Genomic DNA, 16803 nt, shown 5'->3' on the forward strand with positions numbered 1-16803 from the left:
TATATGAAAAGTTCAACTCATGTATATAGCTCGTAGAACATTGTAAGGACATTGACAATACTATGTAGACAATTTGGTTGAAAACAATCATTTGATTCTTGCAACATCTATATTTTATGTTATACAAAAAAGTTATAAATTAATATAAAACATAAATTTCAATCTAATAGGAAGATTATGATAATTTTTACATATAGACTATGATTTCTTGTGCAAAAAATAATCTTTAGATCATTACAATTACTTTTGTTGGATGCATATATTTGTTACAAATAAACAATATTTAGTTGTAATAAATCATAATTGTAAAAAATATGTTTATATGCCTTTCAAGCTATGGTTATAAAAAGGGAAAGTTGTAGCAAAATGATATAACTCTCTAGAACAGTATTTATTTTAGGATTTAGAATTTTCATTACCCTATAAACAAAAGATAAAACATTGTTCAAAATGTAATTAGGATTCTTCAAATAGCAATATCAACTATCTTTAACTATTTTTAATTATAAACTCTCTTGAGTGGCGAGATTACACTGTTTCCATCCATCTCATCTCCTCGATTATCGACTGAAGATTTAGCTAAATTATTATGAAAGACATACATAATAATATATAGTGACAATAGAATGAAGTCAATGAGAGACTAATGAGCCGCCGGTGACAGGCCATATAATTGAGCAATCGCTCAAAGCAAAGGGCAGACGTCGAAATTGTGAATAAATTATGCACCACGCCATCCACAGAGATTAATTACTGGATTCTGGAAGAGAACAAGTTAATCGGTAAGGAAGAGCTTGTGTTATTTTGAACGGATAAATGTGAGGACGCCCCGTCAACTGTTCACGTTTTCATTGCGGGCGTGGGTATTATGGTTTGGCAGCTTCATGTTGATCTTGATTCGTTCATGCACGGGCAGGGCAGGCTTGGTGGCGGCTCACTGCTATCTTATGCAGGCCAGGCCTCTCTATATATACAGCTACCCACGCCAAGCATGCAACATCACTACCTACAGGAGCTCAGCAATCATTATTTAATTTGCTGATTGACTAAGGCATCTCAAGGCGAATACAGGATTCGTTCATTTTAATTCTGCAATGGAACAGAGACAAAGATTCTTTATGGCTGCCTCCATGGTACCGTTGATCATTCTGAATCTTCAGGCCACCTTGTCTACTTCCTCCCCCTCATATAATGTGGTAGACAATTGCTGGAGAAGAGATCCAAATTGGGCACAAAACAGAATGAAACTTGCAGATTGTGGTGTGGGCTTCGGAAGTACAGCCAAGGGAGGCAAAGGAGGAGAGTTGTATACAGTCACCAGCCCGGATGACGATGCCGTGGATCCCCTGCCCGGGAGTCTCAGATATGGAGTTACTCGCAATGGTCCTCTATGGATAGTTTTCGCTAGCGATATGAAGATAAAGCTTGAGATGCCCCTGTTCGTCGCCAGCCACAAGACTATCGACGCAAGGGGCTCAAATGTTCACATCAGCAATGGGCCTTGCATACGCCTCCTCAATGTCAGCAACATTATCATCCACGGATTAAACATCCACGACTGCAAGCCAAGTGTAGCTGGCGACGTTCTCGTCTCACAATCCATAATCCATGAGATGATGGATACACAAGATGGAGATGCAATTTCAGTTGTTTCTTCACGAGACATTTGGATCGATCATAACTACCTCTCCAGTTGCGCAGACGGACTTGTAGATGTCACGCTTGCTTCCACCACAGTTACCATTTCTAACAACCGCTTCACTCACCATGATAAGGTAAGACTAGACTAAATTATGCACCGTAGACTGAAACTGGTTTCATGAATAGGGATGATTGACTAATCTTGCCTGTGCAATAAAACACGTTACAGGTAATGCTTCTGGGACATAGCGACGATTATACAGCTGATCAAAACATGAGAGTGACTGTTGCGTTCAACCACTTTGGACCTGGCTTATTGGAGCGCATGCCAAGGTAATTCAACTTCTCGTGTCTAACTCGCTAACTCCGATCTGGATCTGCAACATTCTGCAACCACCACAATAAAACTGCTAACTGATATGATATGGATTGTTTTTGTGGGTAGGTGCCGACATGGGTATGCGCATGTGGCCAACAATAACTATGAGGCGTGGGGTATATACGCCATTGGAGGGAGTGCTAAGCCTATGATTAGAAGCGAAGGCAATCGCTTTGTGGCCCCCAACGAGGAGTACAAGAAGCAGGTGACATGGCGTGAGACCCCCCAAGGAAAGAGTTGGCTGTGGAAGTCTGTGAGGGACACATTTTTGAACGGGGCATACTTCGTCCCATCTGGCAGAGGAAAAGCACTTCCCCTCTACCAGACAGGCCAGCAGTTTAAAGTTGCTGATGGAAGATCAGTACCCATTTTGACCCAGAGTGCAGGAGTCCTAGCCTGCGCTCCCTCCCGGGCTTGTATCTAATTTACTTGTTAAATCTATGCTTAGATCCCTATTCTTGTACAGATTCTTTCGTTCAATTCATTACATTCTTCCTAGCTCCGAGGATTCAATTCCTTGAGATTGTAAATCTAAGTAAACTTACAGAGAATATAAATTATGTTGACGATCTAATCAGGAACAATATATTAATTAAATTTCGTAAAATTTAATTCAATGCATTGAAGTATTAAGTTATTATAATAGAAATAACATGAATGAGAAACGAAGAAATTTATTATATTATTACTTCAGCTCCCTTATAAACACATTATTAACAACTAAATTATAATTTCAATTTTAGAAAGAGAATGCTCAATTAATTTTTATTTACAAATAACTAAATTATAAAATATAACTAAACTCTATAATTTAGTAATTACGATGTTTCTAAATTAAGAAATAGATGCCACTTTATGGTGATTTAAACTAAAATATTAGATGGGCATTGATAATTTTATTTATAAAATCGGAACACAACCCTAGTTGTGACATATATACAAGGAGGTTATCGACATGGACAAATCTTACTCAGTAGTATGCGAGGTGTGATTATATACTAATATTGTCAAACTATCGTTGTATGCGAGGTTATATTTTGTGGGTTGGTTGGATAATTGGAAAGTTGACATTCAATGCATATGCTAATGTGTATCATCTCACATGAACGATTAGTTGGTTGTATAATTTTAGAGAAAATGGAGTGAGAGGTTTTGGTTTGAATCATCGTGTTTATTTTTGAAGTGGTCTGTTGTAGATGAGACACAATTGAAGACCTTTCTTTACATTGAATCCTTGATCCTAAATATTGTCTACACAGAGGATTGAGAACCTTTGTACCAGTGGAGAATGAAGTGGTTGCTAATGAATGAGAATCTCAAGGTTTCGAATCATGGGATAGTGATTGAGGTGGCATTCTTGTTTGGCCTACTCAAAATGCTTTCACATGTATTTATTATTTCCAAGGTTGTGATGCAAGTGAATGATGTGTCCCATTCTTGTAGGGAATGGTTTATTGAAACTTGTTCTCACATCTTCTATGTGTTTTTCTAATTTTGCGTATCCTTGAACACAATTATATGGAATTGAAACAATGTGGAATGTGTTGGATAGGTTGTCCATGTAAATGGTTTTCTTGATTGGAAGACAAACAGTAGATTTTTTTAGGAGGTCTAACTATGTATATCGAGAAATGGAGTGTCACACGAGTATGAATAGCAACTTTTGTCGAACCGTGTTATCTACTTATTAGGTATGCATGAACAATGTAATAAGAGCGTAACTTAGTAGTGCATAATAGAGTGTTAAATTTGATAAATTAGCTTTACTCAACATCTTAGGCATCACAAAGTATTTACCTATTGTCTTCTAGTGTTGTTTGGTATCACTGCATCAAAGATAGTAATTTTATTGAGCAAGAATATTCATCGTCTAACATGACCAATAATATTTTGTTAATAAAACCAAGCGTTTCAATAAAAAATTGAAAGCTAACGAAGAACATGCCTTGAATTTTAATTTCCAAAAATACAAAATTTAAATCGGTAAGTAGGTTCACATACCTAGTTGTAGATATTATTTCTACACTTGGTACATCCAACCGAAGCATAGAAATGAGATTAATTTTTGTAGAGGCATTTACCCAACGTAACATTGGAGCTTAATCATTCGACTAGTAAACTTTCGACATCCACCCATCTTGTCTCCCAAAAGTTATGTTGCATATTTAGGTTAAGTATTTTGAAAGAAAGAACTATATTTAGGTTAGCTGACTAATTTTCACACATCTACAACATGTTTGTTTGTTTTGGCTTCTTATCCTTTAACACAAAAATGTCAAAGGGAAACAATGTGGAATATGGTGGATAGTAGTGCATGCAAATGGTTTTATTGATAGGGAGACCTAGACTAACTTTCTAAGGAGGTATAATCATGTACATCGAGAAATGGAGTTTCACATGGGTATGAAGTGAAAACCACGATGGTTCCATATTGTATACATAGTAGGTATGCCCAAACCATAGAATAGGAGTGTAAGTAGGTAGTGAATCATAGATCATCAACGTATCCCAGGAAGTAAAGAACAACAATGGATCACATATTGCAATAAAAAATCATATGGGGAAGTCAAAGGGAATTCAAAAACCCCTAAGTCGAAGCCATGTCTCTTTTGAGTCGACAGACACAGAAATAAAAAAGTTAGCTAAGTAGTACTTGCTCCATCGTTACATAAATTTTGCATATAAATATTCGCGCTCCCTTCTGTATAACTCTGTGTGGTTACATATAATTGTTAAATCCTACATAAATTCTCCTAGAATGCATCAATATATTGGAATCTTTCACCAATATTCTATTATCTAGTATCAAAAATGCAGTTATCCTTATGCCTGCTTTAGGTTTTTTTGTGTTGAAGTTTATACAATGGGGTAAGATATGGAAGAGTTGTAGGAAAAGATGTAGACTTATGTAGAGATTAGTGTGGGAATCCTTGGTATATAGAACTGATTATCAAAGCTGCATAGAAAAAGCGTGGTGAAAATAGAGAACATTCCATACTAAAATGTATACCCTACTAGAAGATTGATGGAGAAAATGGTCAGCTAGAAATATCTACTTGATTATATTCCTGTAAACATATCGAGTCAGCTAGAAATATCTTCTTGGCCTTCTTTAGAATCCATAATAATATAAACGTTTGCTTTCACATTCCTCACCATGATCGATAATGTCGCTGATACTCCCCACTCAACAATCCCAATCAGTCTTATGAGCAATATACTTTATGGCTGCAATATACTTCATAAGACATTCTTGCCTCTTTGTCTTGCATTTAACAAGATAGATGTTTCTCGTAATCTATTTTCTTTAGAGTGGATGGAGGATTTTGAGTCATTTAAGGAAAAAATAGAGAATGAATGATCATACACTTCTACCCTCAATAGCATCTTACGTCTTGTACTGCACAAATTTTATCAATATCTTTCAACTATTAGGGTGCCAATAGACTCAAGTATTGGGATAGATGATTTCCTTGCAGCAGTTGAATAAATTTCTAATTAGTACATTGAAAACTACAAGGTTGATCTTGGGAAATGATGTAGACAGAATGAGAAACTAGAGGAGGAGTGCAAGAAACTTAGTATGGATGTTTTGAAGAATGATATATTGGAGTCAAAGGGTGCATGAGTTCCTTGAAGCTTGAAATTTCGCAAGCAGTCTGAGTCCCTTTGAAAAACTGATTTGACTAGGGACGATTCAGTGGAGTTTAGGGAAGTTGATAACAATAATTACTATTTTAAAATGTATTAGAATGATATAGCAATTTGGGGTTCCATGAATAACTTTAAGAAGGACATGAAACCTGATAAGAAGGGAGTTAATTATTTACTTTATACACATTTCCATTTTGATATCCTATTCAACTTTGATCCCCTCATCTTTGGTGATATCAACACTGAATCATAGATCAGCGCACACATTTATTTTCATGATATGATCTTTTTTTTATATCCCTATAATAGGGGTGGCCTCTATAATACACTTGTTGTTATAAATGCTCCTATAACTAGCATTGCGAGATACATAGTGGCCTCCTTCTATTGCCAACTTGATGGAAAAATGTGTCTTTTTGTTGAAGTGCATGAGTCATGGTGGAGGTCTCTCTTATCTGGGGGATCAATTAGTGTTGCTAGCTTTGGGTGATGCTTCTTTGGGTCTTGCCTTATTTTTTTCATTCAACATTGTCGTGTTGCTAACACATTTAAATAGGTACTTGTATTATGGAGTTTTTTTTTTGGAGACAACTAAGAGTTTTGGTGTAGAGCTAAATATGGATTCTTGCCCAATAAGTTTGCAACGTTGTGATCAAGAATTATACGATGGTTATCAGACAACTTGATGGAGGTCTATTTCAATTCAATATGGATTATTATCGAAAACAATTTCATCGATGATTTGTCAGTCTAGGACTAGGAAAGTTTAAGAATTCAACTTGACGCCTAACCTTGTTGGCAATTGACACTCATATGATGGATTCTGATGGTTGATTATTGGTTTAGGGTTGTCATTGGTGGAAAATCTTCATGAGATTCTCATCTGGTAATCACGAATCTTGGTTTCTGAAACAAGCTGTTAATGGGTATTTCAGCATGAACATAGCAGTTTTGGTTCGAAAGCTTTCCGGTGATTGTGGAGATATGAATCATCTATGGGTTGATTGGGATGACATTGAAACATCATTTTATTGTTCTTTTGGAGATCCGCATTTACCTTTGGTGATCCGGTCAATACGACATATCACTACACGTTACATTACCAGGTCGACTTGATAAATGATCTATTTTGTGATTGTGGATATATAAGACCAATGATGATCTTTTTGGTGTATGATATGACTGTATGCGAGTGAGTGGTAATCAAGAATCCATTTTAGCATAGTTTCATGTGAGCATTCTTGATTCAGTAGATGACTGAGACAATGAATAGGGCATAACAGAGCAGAACAATAGAAGTGATTCAGTCAGTGTATTTAGAACTTAACCAAAACTCATCCAAGAATTGTAGTTGTTATTTTTGAGCTCATTTTCTATAATTAATCATTGTATTTGATCAGTAAGGTAGTGAGCCTTTCGAGGTTGTATCCCTTATTGTATTTGAGTAGTGAGCTCTAGGAAGTGTGCCTAAATGCTTGTGCATTCATCATATTGTAATATTGTTTTGCTACTAGCCATAGTGGAATAATATTGTGGGATCAAATCTCGCCGTGGTTTTTCCCATTTTGTTTTCGACGTAAAAATCTTGTGTTATGATCTTATGGTTGATTGTTTTATGTTCCTGCATTTCAGTTTTATGTTTATGCTTCTGGTGGTTTAAAGTTAAGTCTCAAAATTTGCAAACGGGTAGATCACTAATTAACATTCCCCTCCCAGTGATCCCTAATTCCAACAATTGATATCAAAGACTAGTTCCTCTGAGGAATCTTAACCACTTGAGGAAGATCCAGGAGATTGACTCAATGGATTCTGGCTTTCAGAGACAGCTCAGTGTGGCACTTTAGGATCTTGATGCAACAAGAAATGAGATCAGTTCCTTGAAAAAAAACCTGAATTCTACTAATAAATTCATTAATGACTTGAAGGATCAAGTGAGCACTTCAAGAGACAAGAGGAAGGAATTGATGGAAAAGATGAAGGAGAAAGAAGATCAAATCATGGAAAATCAAGGTAAAGCTTATGAAGTTGGCAATCTTGAGAGAGAGAATGTTGTATTGAAGAATGAGATGCAATCCATTGTAATGAGGCTAACTAAGGAGATTGAATACCAAAATAATAGTGAAGAGAATCTGGCACAATCATTGAAGGAAATAATTGATGAATGCTTCAGGCTTACCTATGAGAATGATCAGTTGAATCTTGAGTTGACACAGTTAAGGAATAATGGTCAAGAACTTGAAAGACAGGTTGTTGCCTTAAGAGATGAACTTGCCATTGCTAATGATTAGAAAGACAAATTCAAAGATAGCTCAGCAAGGCTTGATGAGATGCTGGAAAGTCAGAGACATGAAAAGTACATGCGAGGACTTGGATTTGAGAAAGGTGAATCCTCTGGATCTAGACAAAGCAATGCCAAACCTAATCAGAAGAAGAGAAAGAATCCTCTGGTAAGAAAGCCCAATTCCCATAAATTAAATGGTAGATGCTTTACTTGCAATAAATTTCATCACATGGCAAATCAATGCAAACGTAGGATGAATAATGGAATGAACAATATAGATACTGTTCCTACCTTTACCAGTCAGTGTTTCATATGCAATAATTTTGGTCACAAATCAAATATGTGCATAGCAATAATGAATAACTTCAAAAATAAGAGGTGCTATGCTTGTGGGATGTTTGGACATATCTCTAACTAGTGCAGGATGATATCAAATTAGATGAACTTGAGACCTATGCAGAATGTTGTTTGTCGTAATGCAATAAAAATGGTCACACTGCAAAGTAATGCAAAAGAAAGAATAGTGCTTTGGTAGACAAGAACACATTAGATGAGAAGGGAAAGGAAAAGGTAAAAGAAATCAGAGACAAACTTTAGAAGATGTGGGTTAAATAAGATGATTCTAAAGTAGACAATGGATCTACACCTGAATCTGGTGCATGATCTTCATCCGGTAACTAGGGCTTTATGCCTTAGGGGGAACTTTTCATGTAGATTCTTAGAACCCCCTCTTCGATGATCTACAATTGATTATGGAAGGTTGTAGAAGGCTTAATGTTGGCCATTTAGTGGAATTGATTATGTGTTGCATTGATGTTTTGTCATTGATGCCAACACTAGCTGTTTGGATGCTTTACTGGCACCCTTCAGGTCCCAGTAGGTTGAGTATTTTCTGAGTAACTTGGATCCAGCATGATCACGTAGGCTTCGGTATAGTTTGGTGATGGAATTGGCTTGTTCATGATACTCATGCTCATATTTGGTTAGTTGGTCTTGGTCTGGTGATCATATGCTATCATACTTGCTTAGAAGATTGGTTTCTGGTTCCGGTGAGAGTTTCACGATGTTGTTGGTGATCATGTTCGAGAGTTAGCAGATGGAGATCATTGTTGAAGCGTATGGATCTATACTTGGTCCCGGTTGATCTAGGTTATGGATTGACTTTAATGTAATGTGTGGATAGGACATATTGATGTATTTTTCAGGATGTCTTATGTGTTGATATTATTTGTTTGGTCTAAGGCCGACATGGTTTGTAATAATGTAATCAGTTTATTATCTGATGGCCAACCTAATTGTTTATGGTCGAGGGTTTGTATATATGGATATAAGATCTCATTGTAGATCATAATGCTTATTGTTAGAGGTCATGGTCAAGGAATGTAATGTACGAATAATGTAAGATCATTTAGGTAGAGGAGTTGATTATTGGAGATTGAATTGGGTTTATATAAGAGGATTTAGTCCTCTGGTATTAAGCTTAACCAGAACTATACTCAAGCATAAGAGATGCTATCTTTTGCAGTTCAACACTTCTCCGTATTGTATTCTAGATTTCTATGTATTTGGTGAGACTCCTTTTGTGATGAGCAATGCACTCTAGGCTGTTGGCCTTCCAGCAAGTGCCCCTTCAATTGTAATTCACATACTTACTTCAGAAGTATTATCTGACTGTGGGTAGGCTTCACACTATGTTTTTTCTCTTTACCGGGTTTTCCACGTACAACTCTTGGTGTCATGTGGATGGTATTTATTCTGCGATTATTGTTTATGCTTAATTGGTTTATTTTGTATTCTGGTATTAATATTTTGGGTTTCGATAATCTGTGACAACGGATTCAACGCCCCCCTCTCAATTGTCTTTCAGATATTTGAACTGTCTAATAATTGGTATCAGAGCTTTGGTCCTCTCTCCAGAAAGCTTAACCACTTGAGCAAGATCCTATGGCAACTAACAATTCAAGTTCATCCAGTTCTTCAGGAGCTATCATTCGAAGGGATATTCCGAGGCTTGAGGGAACAAATTACATAGTATGGAAGATTCAGATGGAGACTCATCTGAGATGTCTTGTCAAAGAGATTTAAGAGATCACATAGAATGAGCTGTCACACCCTATAATTCGGGATCTTGAAATCCTCCTCCGACAAACCTGGAGAAGGAGCTTGAGTGATTGTAGAGCAAGATAAGCCCTCTTGTGTGCACTTTTTGATCAGCAAATAATGAGATTAACTGACAAATCATCTGGAAAGCCTATATGGGATAAGTTGGAGACTCTTAATGAAGGTGACGCTATAGTGAAGAATGCTAAACTTGATGCTTACCGGGTGAGATATGAAAACCTGAAGATGGAAGAAGATGAAAGGATTACTACATTCATGGAAAGGGTAAATGAGATTGTTATGGGAATTCAATGTTGTGGTGGAATTATGAGCGAAGATGAAATTGTTTCTAAAGTCCCGAGAGCCCTACCACTAGCTTACAAAATGAAGGCTACTGCTATTAATGAATTGAGAACAATGGCCAATACATTTGTCAATAGAGATACTTTGGTTAGGAAAATATCTTCTTTTGAGCTTGAAGAATTTGGACCTTCTGGAGCTGAGAAGATTGAACCTGCTTTTCATGCATCTACATCTACAACCAGTAAGCGAGACTGGAAAGCTTTGTATGTAAAGGAATTGAAAGATATGAAGATAGAATATGATGAGTTTGATCAACTTGAAGCACTATCTGCTAGAAGAGTACCGAAAGGACTGGTACGAAGTAAGTATGAAGGAAAAACACCTTTTAAATATTTTGCATGTAATAAGATTGGTCATTTTGCATCTAGATGTCCTGAAAGGAATTAAAGATTTGGAGAAAGAGTTAGAAGATCATTTAATCCTGACCCTAGATATCAGAACAAATATAAATACAAGAAAAATAGAGACAAATGATGCTACATAGTGGATGAGGAAGGCATTATCAATTCTGATGATGAATTGGCAAAAGACTTTGCTAGTGGATCTGGAAATGGAAAGGAATGGGTATTCCTAGCTATCAACGAAGATGATCTGACACTGGAAGAGAATATACTTGAAGAGAAGGCACTTGTTGCCAAAATTGAAGACAAGGATGAATGGGTAATTGATAGCGGTTGTTCACATCATATGACTGGAGATAAAGGGAAGCTTTTGTCTTTGCAAGAATTTGATGGTGGTTTAGTTAGATTTGGAGATGACAAGGCATGTATGATCAAAGGAAAAGGAACTATTTCATTGGATGGTAAGAACAATACTGACAATTTTTATTATGTTGAAGGTTTGAGGATTAATATTTTGAGTGTAAGAAAATTAGTAGATAAGGGATTTCAATTACAATTCAAGGATGGAAAATACAAAATCATTAACAGATCTGGCTTGGAGATTGCAACCGGTACACAGACAAAAGGTAATATATTTCATTTGAACTTCACTGAAAAGACATTTTTGATTACACATATTGATGAGAGTTGGCTATGACATAAAAGGCCGTGTCATGTGAATTTTGATTGCATTGTGAAGATTAGTTCAACTAAGGTAGTTAGGGATATACCTAAGATTATGAAGCCCTATAATCCGATATGTAAAGAATGTCAAATGGGTAAATAGGTCAGAACCTCTTTTAGAGGTATACAAGATAAATCAAATGATGTTCTTGATCTTATTCACACAAGATAAATCAAATGATGTTCTTGATCTTATTCACATTGATATATGTGGCTCGACTAGAGTTAAAAGTTTTCAAGGTGATAAATATTTAATGCTAATCATTGATAATTATTCTAGAATGATGTAGGTTACTTTTCTGAAAGAAAAATATGAAGTATTTGAAAAGTTTAAAATCTTTAAGGCTAAAGTGGAAATTGAGAAAGGATTGAAGATTAAATGTTTGAGATCAAATCATGGTGGAGAATTCACATCTGGTGAGTTTAATAACTTTTGTGACAAGCATGGTATAAGAAGACAATTTTCTACTCTCAGACACCTGGGTATAATGGAGCTATGGAAAGAAAGAACATAACTATCTTGGATGCTACTAGAACAATGATGATGGAAGCTAGTCTACCTCATATCTACTAGAGAGAAGCAGTGAGCACAACGGTTTATACATTCAATAGAGTACATATCAAAGGAGAAATTGTTGGCATTATACACTCAGATGAGAAAGGTGGATGTTGTCATTGATGGCAACAAGATTTCACAAGATCAATCGGCCATAGACTTCACCTACTGGTACCGGCTGATACAACAAGGTTTATTCACACCAACATCTAGTTTACACGGACAAAAGATTATACCGTCATTCCAGGGTGACTTGACAATAAGTATTGTTTATGCAAAATAAATTGTAATATAAATTATAATTGTATGGCCGACATGTTATATTGTAAAGACTCACATATTTATGAGTTCTTATTGGTCATTTAGAAAGAAGTAAGCGGTAATATGAGATAAGATAAGGATATGATAGTGAATAGTTGTATATGCATTTTGATGTCTTTATTTTGGAGTGAATAAGAAGCAGAGAAGAGATAAGACTATTATGTATAAGTAGAATCATTTGACAGAATACCAGCTAGGGTTTTTGGCAGAGGCAAAACTAATATCAGACAGAGCACAACAACAAACTCATCTAGCATTTTGATGCAAGTTGTAAGAGTTCATTTTATGTTTACATCAGTGTGACTCCACTTTTGTTGTTGAGTAGTGACCTCTAGGCAGTTGGCCTTCCTGCATGTGCAGGCCCCTTTTGTACTAAGTAATATTTATTCATATTTCTAGTGAGTAAATATTGTGGGTCACAAATCCCACCGAAGTTTTTCCCTTACCGGGTTTCCTCACCAAAATATTTGTGTTATGGTGTGCATTGATGTTGATTCATTTGTTTCTATTTACTGTATTATTGTTTTCTTATCGGCATATTAAGCTCAGTTACAAAATTGTAAATAAGTTAAAAAATTTCATTTACTCGTCAGACACTGATTCACCCCCCCTCCCCCTCTCAGTGTCTTTGGGATTAATCAATTATCTAACAGAAACCGGTAAGACACCTTATGAATTATGGTTTGGCAATACACCTATAGTTAAGTATTTCAGAATTTTTGGTAGTAAATGTTATATCAGGAGAGATTCAATATTATTGGAAAATTTCATCCTAGATGTGATGAAGGCATATTTCTTGGTTATTATAATGAAAGCAAAGCATATTGATGTTATAACAAGAGATTGCAAAGAATTGTGGAGAGTACTAATGTCAAAGCAGATGAACTAAATAGAAGTCAAATCAGAGTTTATGCGAAGGAACCGGCAATGTAAATGATTATATTTGAACTAGTAGCACCTTTACCGAAATAGAGAGTTGAACCAATTACTCTGACAACATCAGAGAATTCTACAATAACTAAAGAATAGGGAAGAGGAATAGAAGTCAAAAGACTCCTAGGCATGTGAGATTGAATCATTCAGAAGATCGGATCATTGGGGATAAAAACAATAGAGTGATGACAAGAAGAAGACTGACAACTAATGAGGTATGTTTATTTTCACAAGTTGAACCAGTATCAGTAATTGAGGCATGTAAAGATTAATATTGGATGAAACCTATGGAAGAAGAATTAGATCAAATTGAGAAAAATAACACATGGACCTTGGTTCCATGGCCTAAAAATAAAAATGTTATTGGAACTAAATGGATTTTTATGAATAAATTGAATGAGGATGGTCAAGTTATAAGGAATAAGGCTAGATTGGTTTGTAAAGGATATTCTCAAAAGGAAGGAATTGATTATGGAGAGAATTTTGCACCTGTAGCTAGGATTGAAGCTGTAAGATTATTTATTGCCTATGTTGCTTATAAAAACTACAAGGTTTATCAGATGGATGTTAAATGTGCATTTTTGAATGGGGATCTTGATGAAGAAGTTTATATTGAGCAGCTTGATGTTTTTTCACTATCAGATGATACAGATATAGTTTGTAGGCTAAAGAAAGCTTTATATGGATTGAAACAAACACCTAGAGCTTGGTATGCAAGGTTCGATAAATATTTTTTGAAGCTTGGTTTTACTAAGGGTAGTGCTGACAGTAATTTATATTATAAGATCACTAATAATGATATATTAATTATTAAAGTATTTGTTGATGACATTTTTGGAGGTGAAGATAAGTTATGCATAGAATTTTCTAAGAATATGGAGAAAGAATTTGAGATGTCTATGATTGGTGAGATGAAAATTTTCTTAGGTTTGCAGATTACTCAAACTGACAAAGGTATTTTCATCTGTCAAACTAAATATGCTAAGGAATTGTTGAATAAATTTGGTATCGGAGATTCTAAACCGGTAAGTACTCCTATGGTTACAAGTGATAAATTGACAAGAAAAGACGTTTCTGCACCGGTAAATCCTACAAGATACAAATCTATGATTGGAGGTCTGCTTTATTTGACTCGGACTAGGCCTGACATTATTGATGTTGTTTGTATTGTTTCAAGATTTCAGAGTGATCCTAGAGAAAATATGAGATGGAAGTGAAAAGGATTTTTACATACTTGCAAAGTACATCTGAATATTTCTTGTGGTACCCTAAGGATGATAACTTTACTTTATGTGCATATACAAATGTTGATTGGGCTAGAGATGTTGATGACTGAAAAAGTACTTTTGGTGGAGCTTTCTTTCTTGGAAAGAAGTTGGTTTCATGGATCAACAAGAAACAATCATGTACTTCTTTATCTATTGCTGAATCTGAGTATTTTGTTGCTACTACTAATTGTACACAAGTTTTATGGATGAAGGAAATGTTGAAGGATATAAAGATGGACTGTGATGCATCAGTAGTTATTCACTGTGATAACTCTGTTGCTATTGATATATCAAATAATCTGGTATTTCATTCTAAAAAAAAGAACATATTTATCAAGTATAAATTTTTGAAGGAGAAGGTGGAAGAAAATAAAGTTAAACTGGTTTATGTGAACACTAAAGAGAAGATTATAGATATTTTCACTAAACCTTTGTCCAAGGAATCATTTGAGTACCTGAGAGATAGATTGGGAGTTTCTGCCCCTCCAATAGAGACTTGATTGATGTGGTTTGGCATTAGTCTGGCATGCACTATCAGAGATACTATTCATTCTGGAACTGATGTGGGATGCTACTGCTCAGGGGCGGTAGTCATATTTTATATTCAGAGGCTTATGTTTTTTCTTTGATATTTCTGTCAAATTTCTAGCATTGATGTCAAAGGGGGACATATATTGATGTGAAAAAGAAAGAGAAATTCAGAGCTTTATAGAGATATTATTTAAAGGGGGGGATATTGATATTCAAAGCTATATGTGGGATATTGTTGATTGTCTTCCACTGGGGGAGACTTGTTTGGCATTTCTTGGTACTTAAATGTTTTTCACATCTAGTGTTGCCATCAATACCAAAGGGGGAGATTGTTGGCCATTTGGTGGAGTTGATTATGTGTTGCATTGATGTTTTTTCATTGATGCCAACACTAGTTGTTTGGATGCTTTACCGACACCCTTCCGGTCCCTATAGGTTGAGTGTTTTCTCAGTAACTTGGATCCGGCATGATCTGGTAGGCTTCATTATAGTCTAGTGATGGAATTGGCTTGTTCATGATACTCATGCTCATATTTGGTTAGTTGGTTTTGGTCTGGTGATTGGATGCTATCCTACTTGCTTAGAAGATTGGTTTCTGGTTTCGGCAAGGATTTCATCGACAGAGCTTTTGATGGAGATCTTTGATGAATTACATAAGTGGTGCTGGTATAACTTCTGGTGGAGTTTTAGGATGTTGTTGGTGATCATGTTTGAGACTTTGAAGATGGGTGAACTCACAATAATGGTTCTCACTTTTTTGCCACTTTTGACATTGAGATGTACTTTTTAAAAATAATCTTTAACTTCCGAGAACTATAACTTTTAAACTATTAAAAATTTGAAGATGATATAAATTAGTGATTTCTAGCATTTTGTTTTTAAATTCTATATACATTTTTTTCAATATTTTTTGACGGATTTTTAAAAAAAATTTCCATCTCCCTCAAAAAGTAGTTTTTTACAACAAACTACATTTTTTAAGAGTGAGGTTCCTCCCGAAACGTATAACTTTTTTTTCTATAAATGATAAAAACTCAATTCTTTTGAATTTTGGTTTGTAACATCAATATCTAGGGCTTGCATTTGGTTTTATAGTGATATGTTCAATATTTTTCATTTTATAAAGCTTTGAAGTCCGACTAGTCATAATTCAGACATAGGTTTATGTTTGAACACATAACTTGTTCTATATAAATCGAAATTCAATTTTTTTTTTTCGTTAGAAAGAAGACATCAATATCAGGGGCATAGATATTTTTAAGAATTTTTTTGAATTAGTTTCTTATTTTTCCCAATGCGTTGAATAGAGAAGTTCATGTTTGGTGAAAAACCAATTTTCCATAAAATTAAAAAAACAAGAACATAATAAATTCAAAATATAAAAAAATTATACTCGTTGGAAAGCTTTCTCTGAGTACTACCATCTAATATTTTTGGGTTATCAAGATTATTTCATTCGTGCTTTGAACCAGAGCTCCGAAGTCATTAATTCTTCAGAACTTTGAAATTTTTTGAGAGAAACCTCAAATTGGAGGGTTTGAATGAACAGTACTTCGAGCAAATGGGGTTCGCTCAAACCCCCATTCGCTCGAACCAATAGGCTTGATTTTGGCCCGTACTTTTTTGTAATGGTCATGTTCGAACGAACCCGACTATTTTTAACCGTCGGGTTTCGTTCGAACTTTGGTTGACGCATTTTTTTTTTTCATTTG

General features: G+C 35.3%; 1 protein-coding gene across 1 annotated transcript; it reads left to right on the top strand.

Moving 5' to 3' along the window:
- The first annotated feature begins 1094 nt into the window (after nucleotides 1–1094).
- LOC131876227 (pectate lyase 1-like) lies at nucleotides 1095–2444 on the top strand. Its single transcript, XM_059221106.1, has 3 exons — nucleotides 1095–1775; nucleotides 1871–1974; nucleotides 2087–2444. The coding sequence occupies exons 1-3, from the start codon at nucleotides 1095–1097 to the stop codon at nucleotides 2442–2444; spliced, it is 1143 nt and encodes a 380-aa protein (XP_059077089.1).
- Nucleotides 2445–16803: the final 14359 nt, after the last annotated feature.

This window comes from Cryptomeria japonica, chromosome 5 (assembly GCF_030272615.1).
Source record: "Cryptomeria japonica chromosome 5, Sugi_1.0, whole genome shotgun sequence".
NCBI classification, from domain to species: domain Eukaryota; kingdom Viridiplantae; phylum Streptophyta; class Pinopsida; order Cupressales; family Cupressaceae; genus Cryptomeria; species Cryptomeria japonica.

Coding starts and splice junctions, on each gene's coding strand:
- LOC131876227 (XM_059221106.1), top strand. CDS start 1,095: ATGGAACAGAGACAAAGATTCTTTATGGCTGCCTCCATGGTACCGTTG. Junction 1,776..1,870: donor GCTTCACTCACCATGATAAG/GTAAGACTAGAC, acceptor AACACGTTACAG/GTAATGCTTCTGGGACATAG. Junction 1,975..2,086: donor TTATTGGAGCGCATGCCAAG/GTAATTCAACTT, acceptor TTTTGTGGGTAG/GTGCCGACATGGGTATGCGC.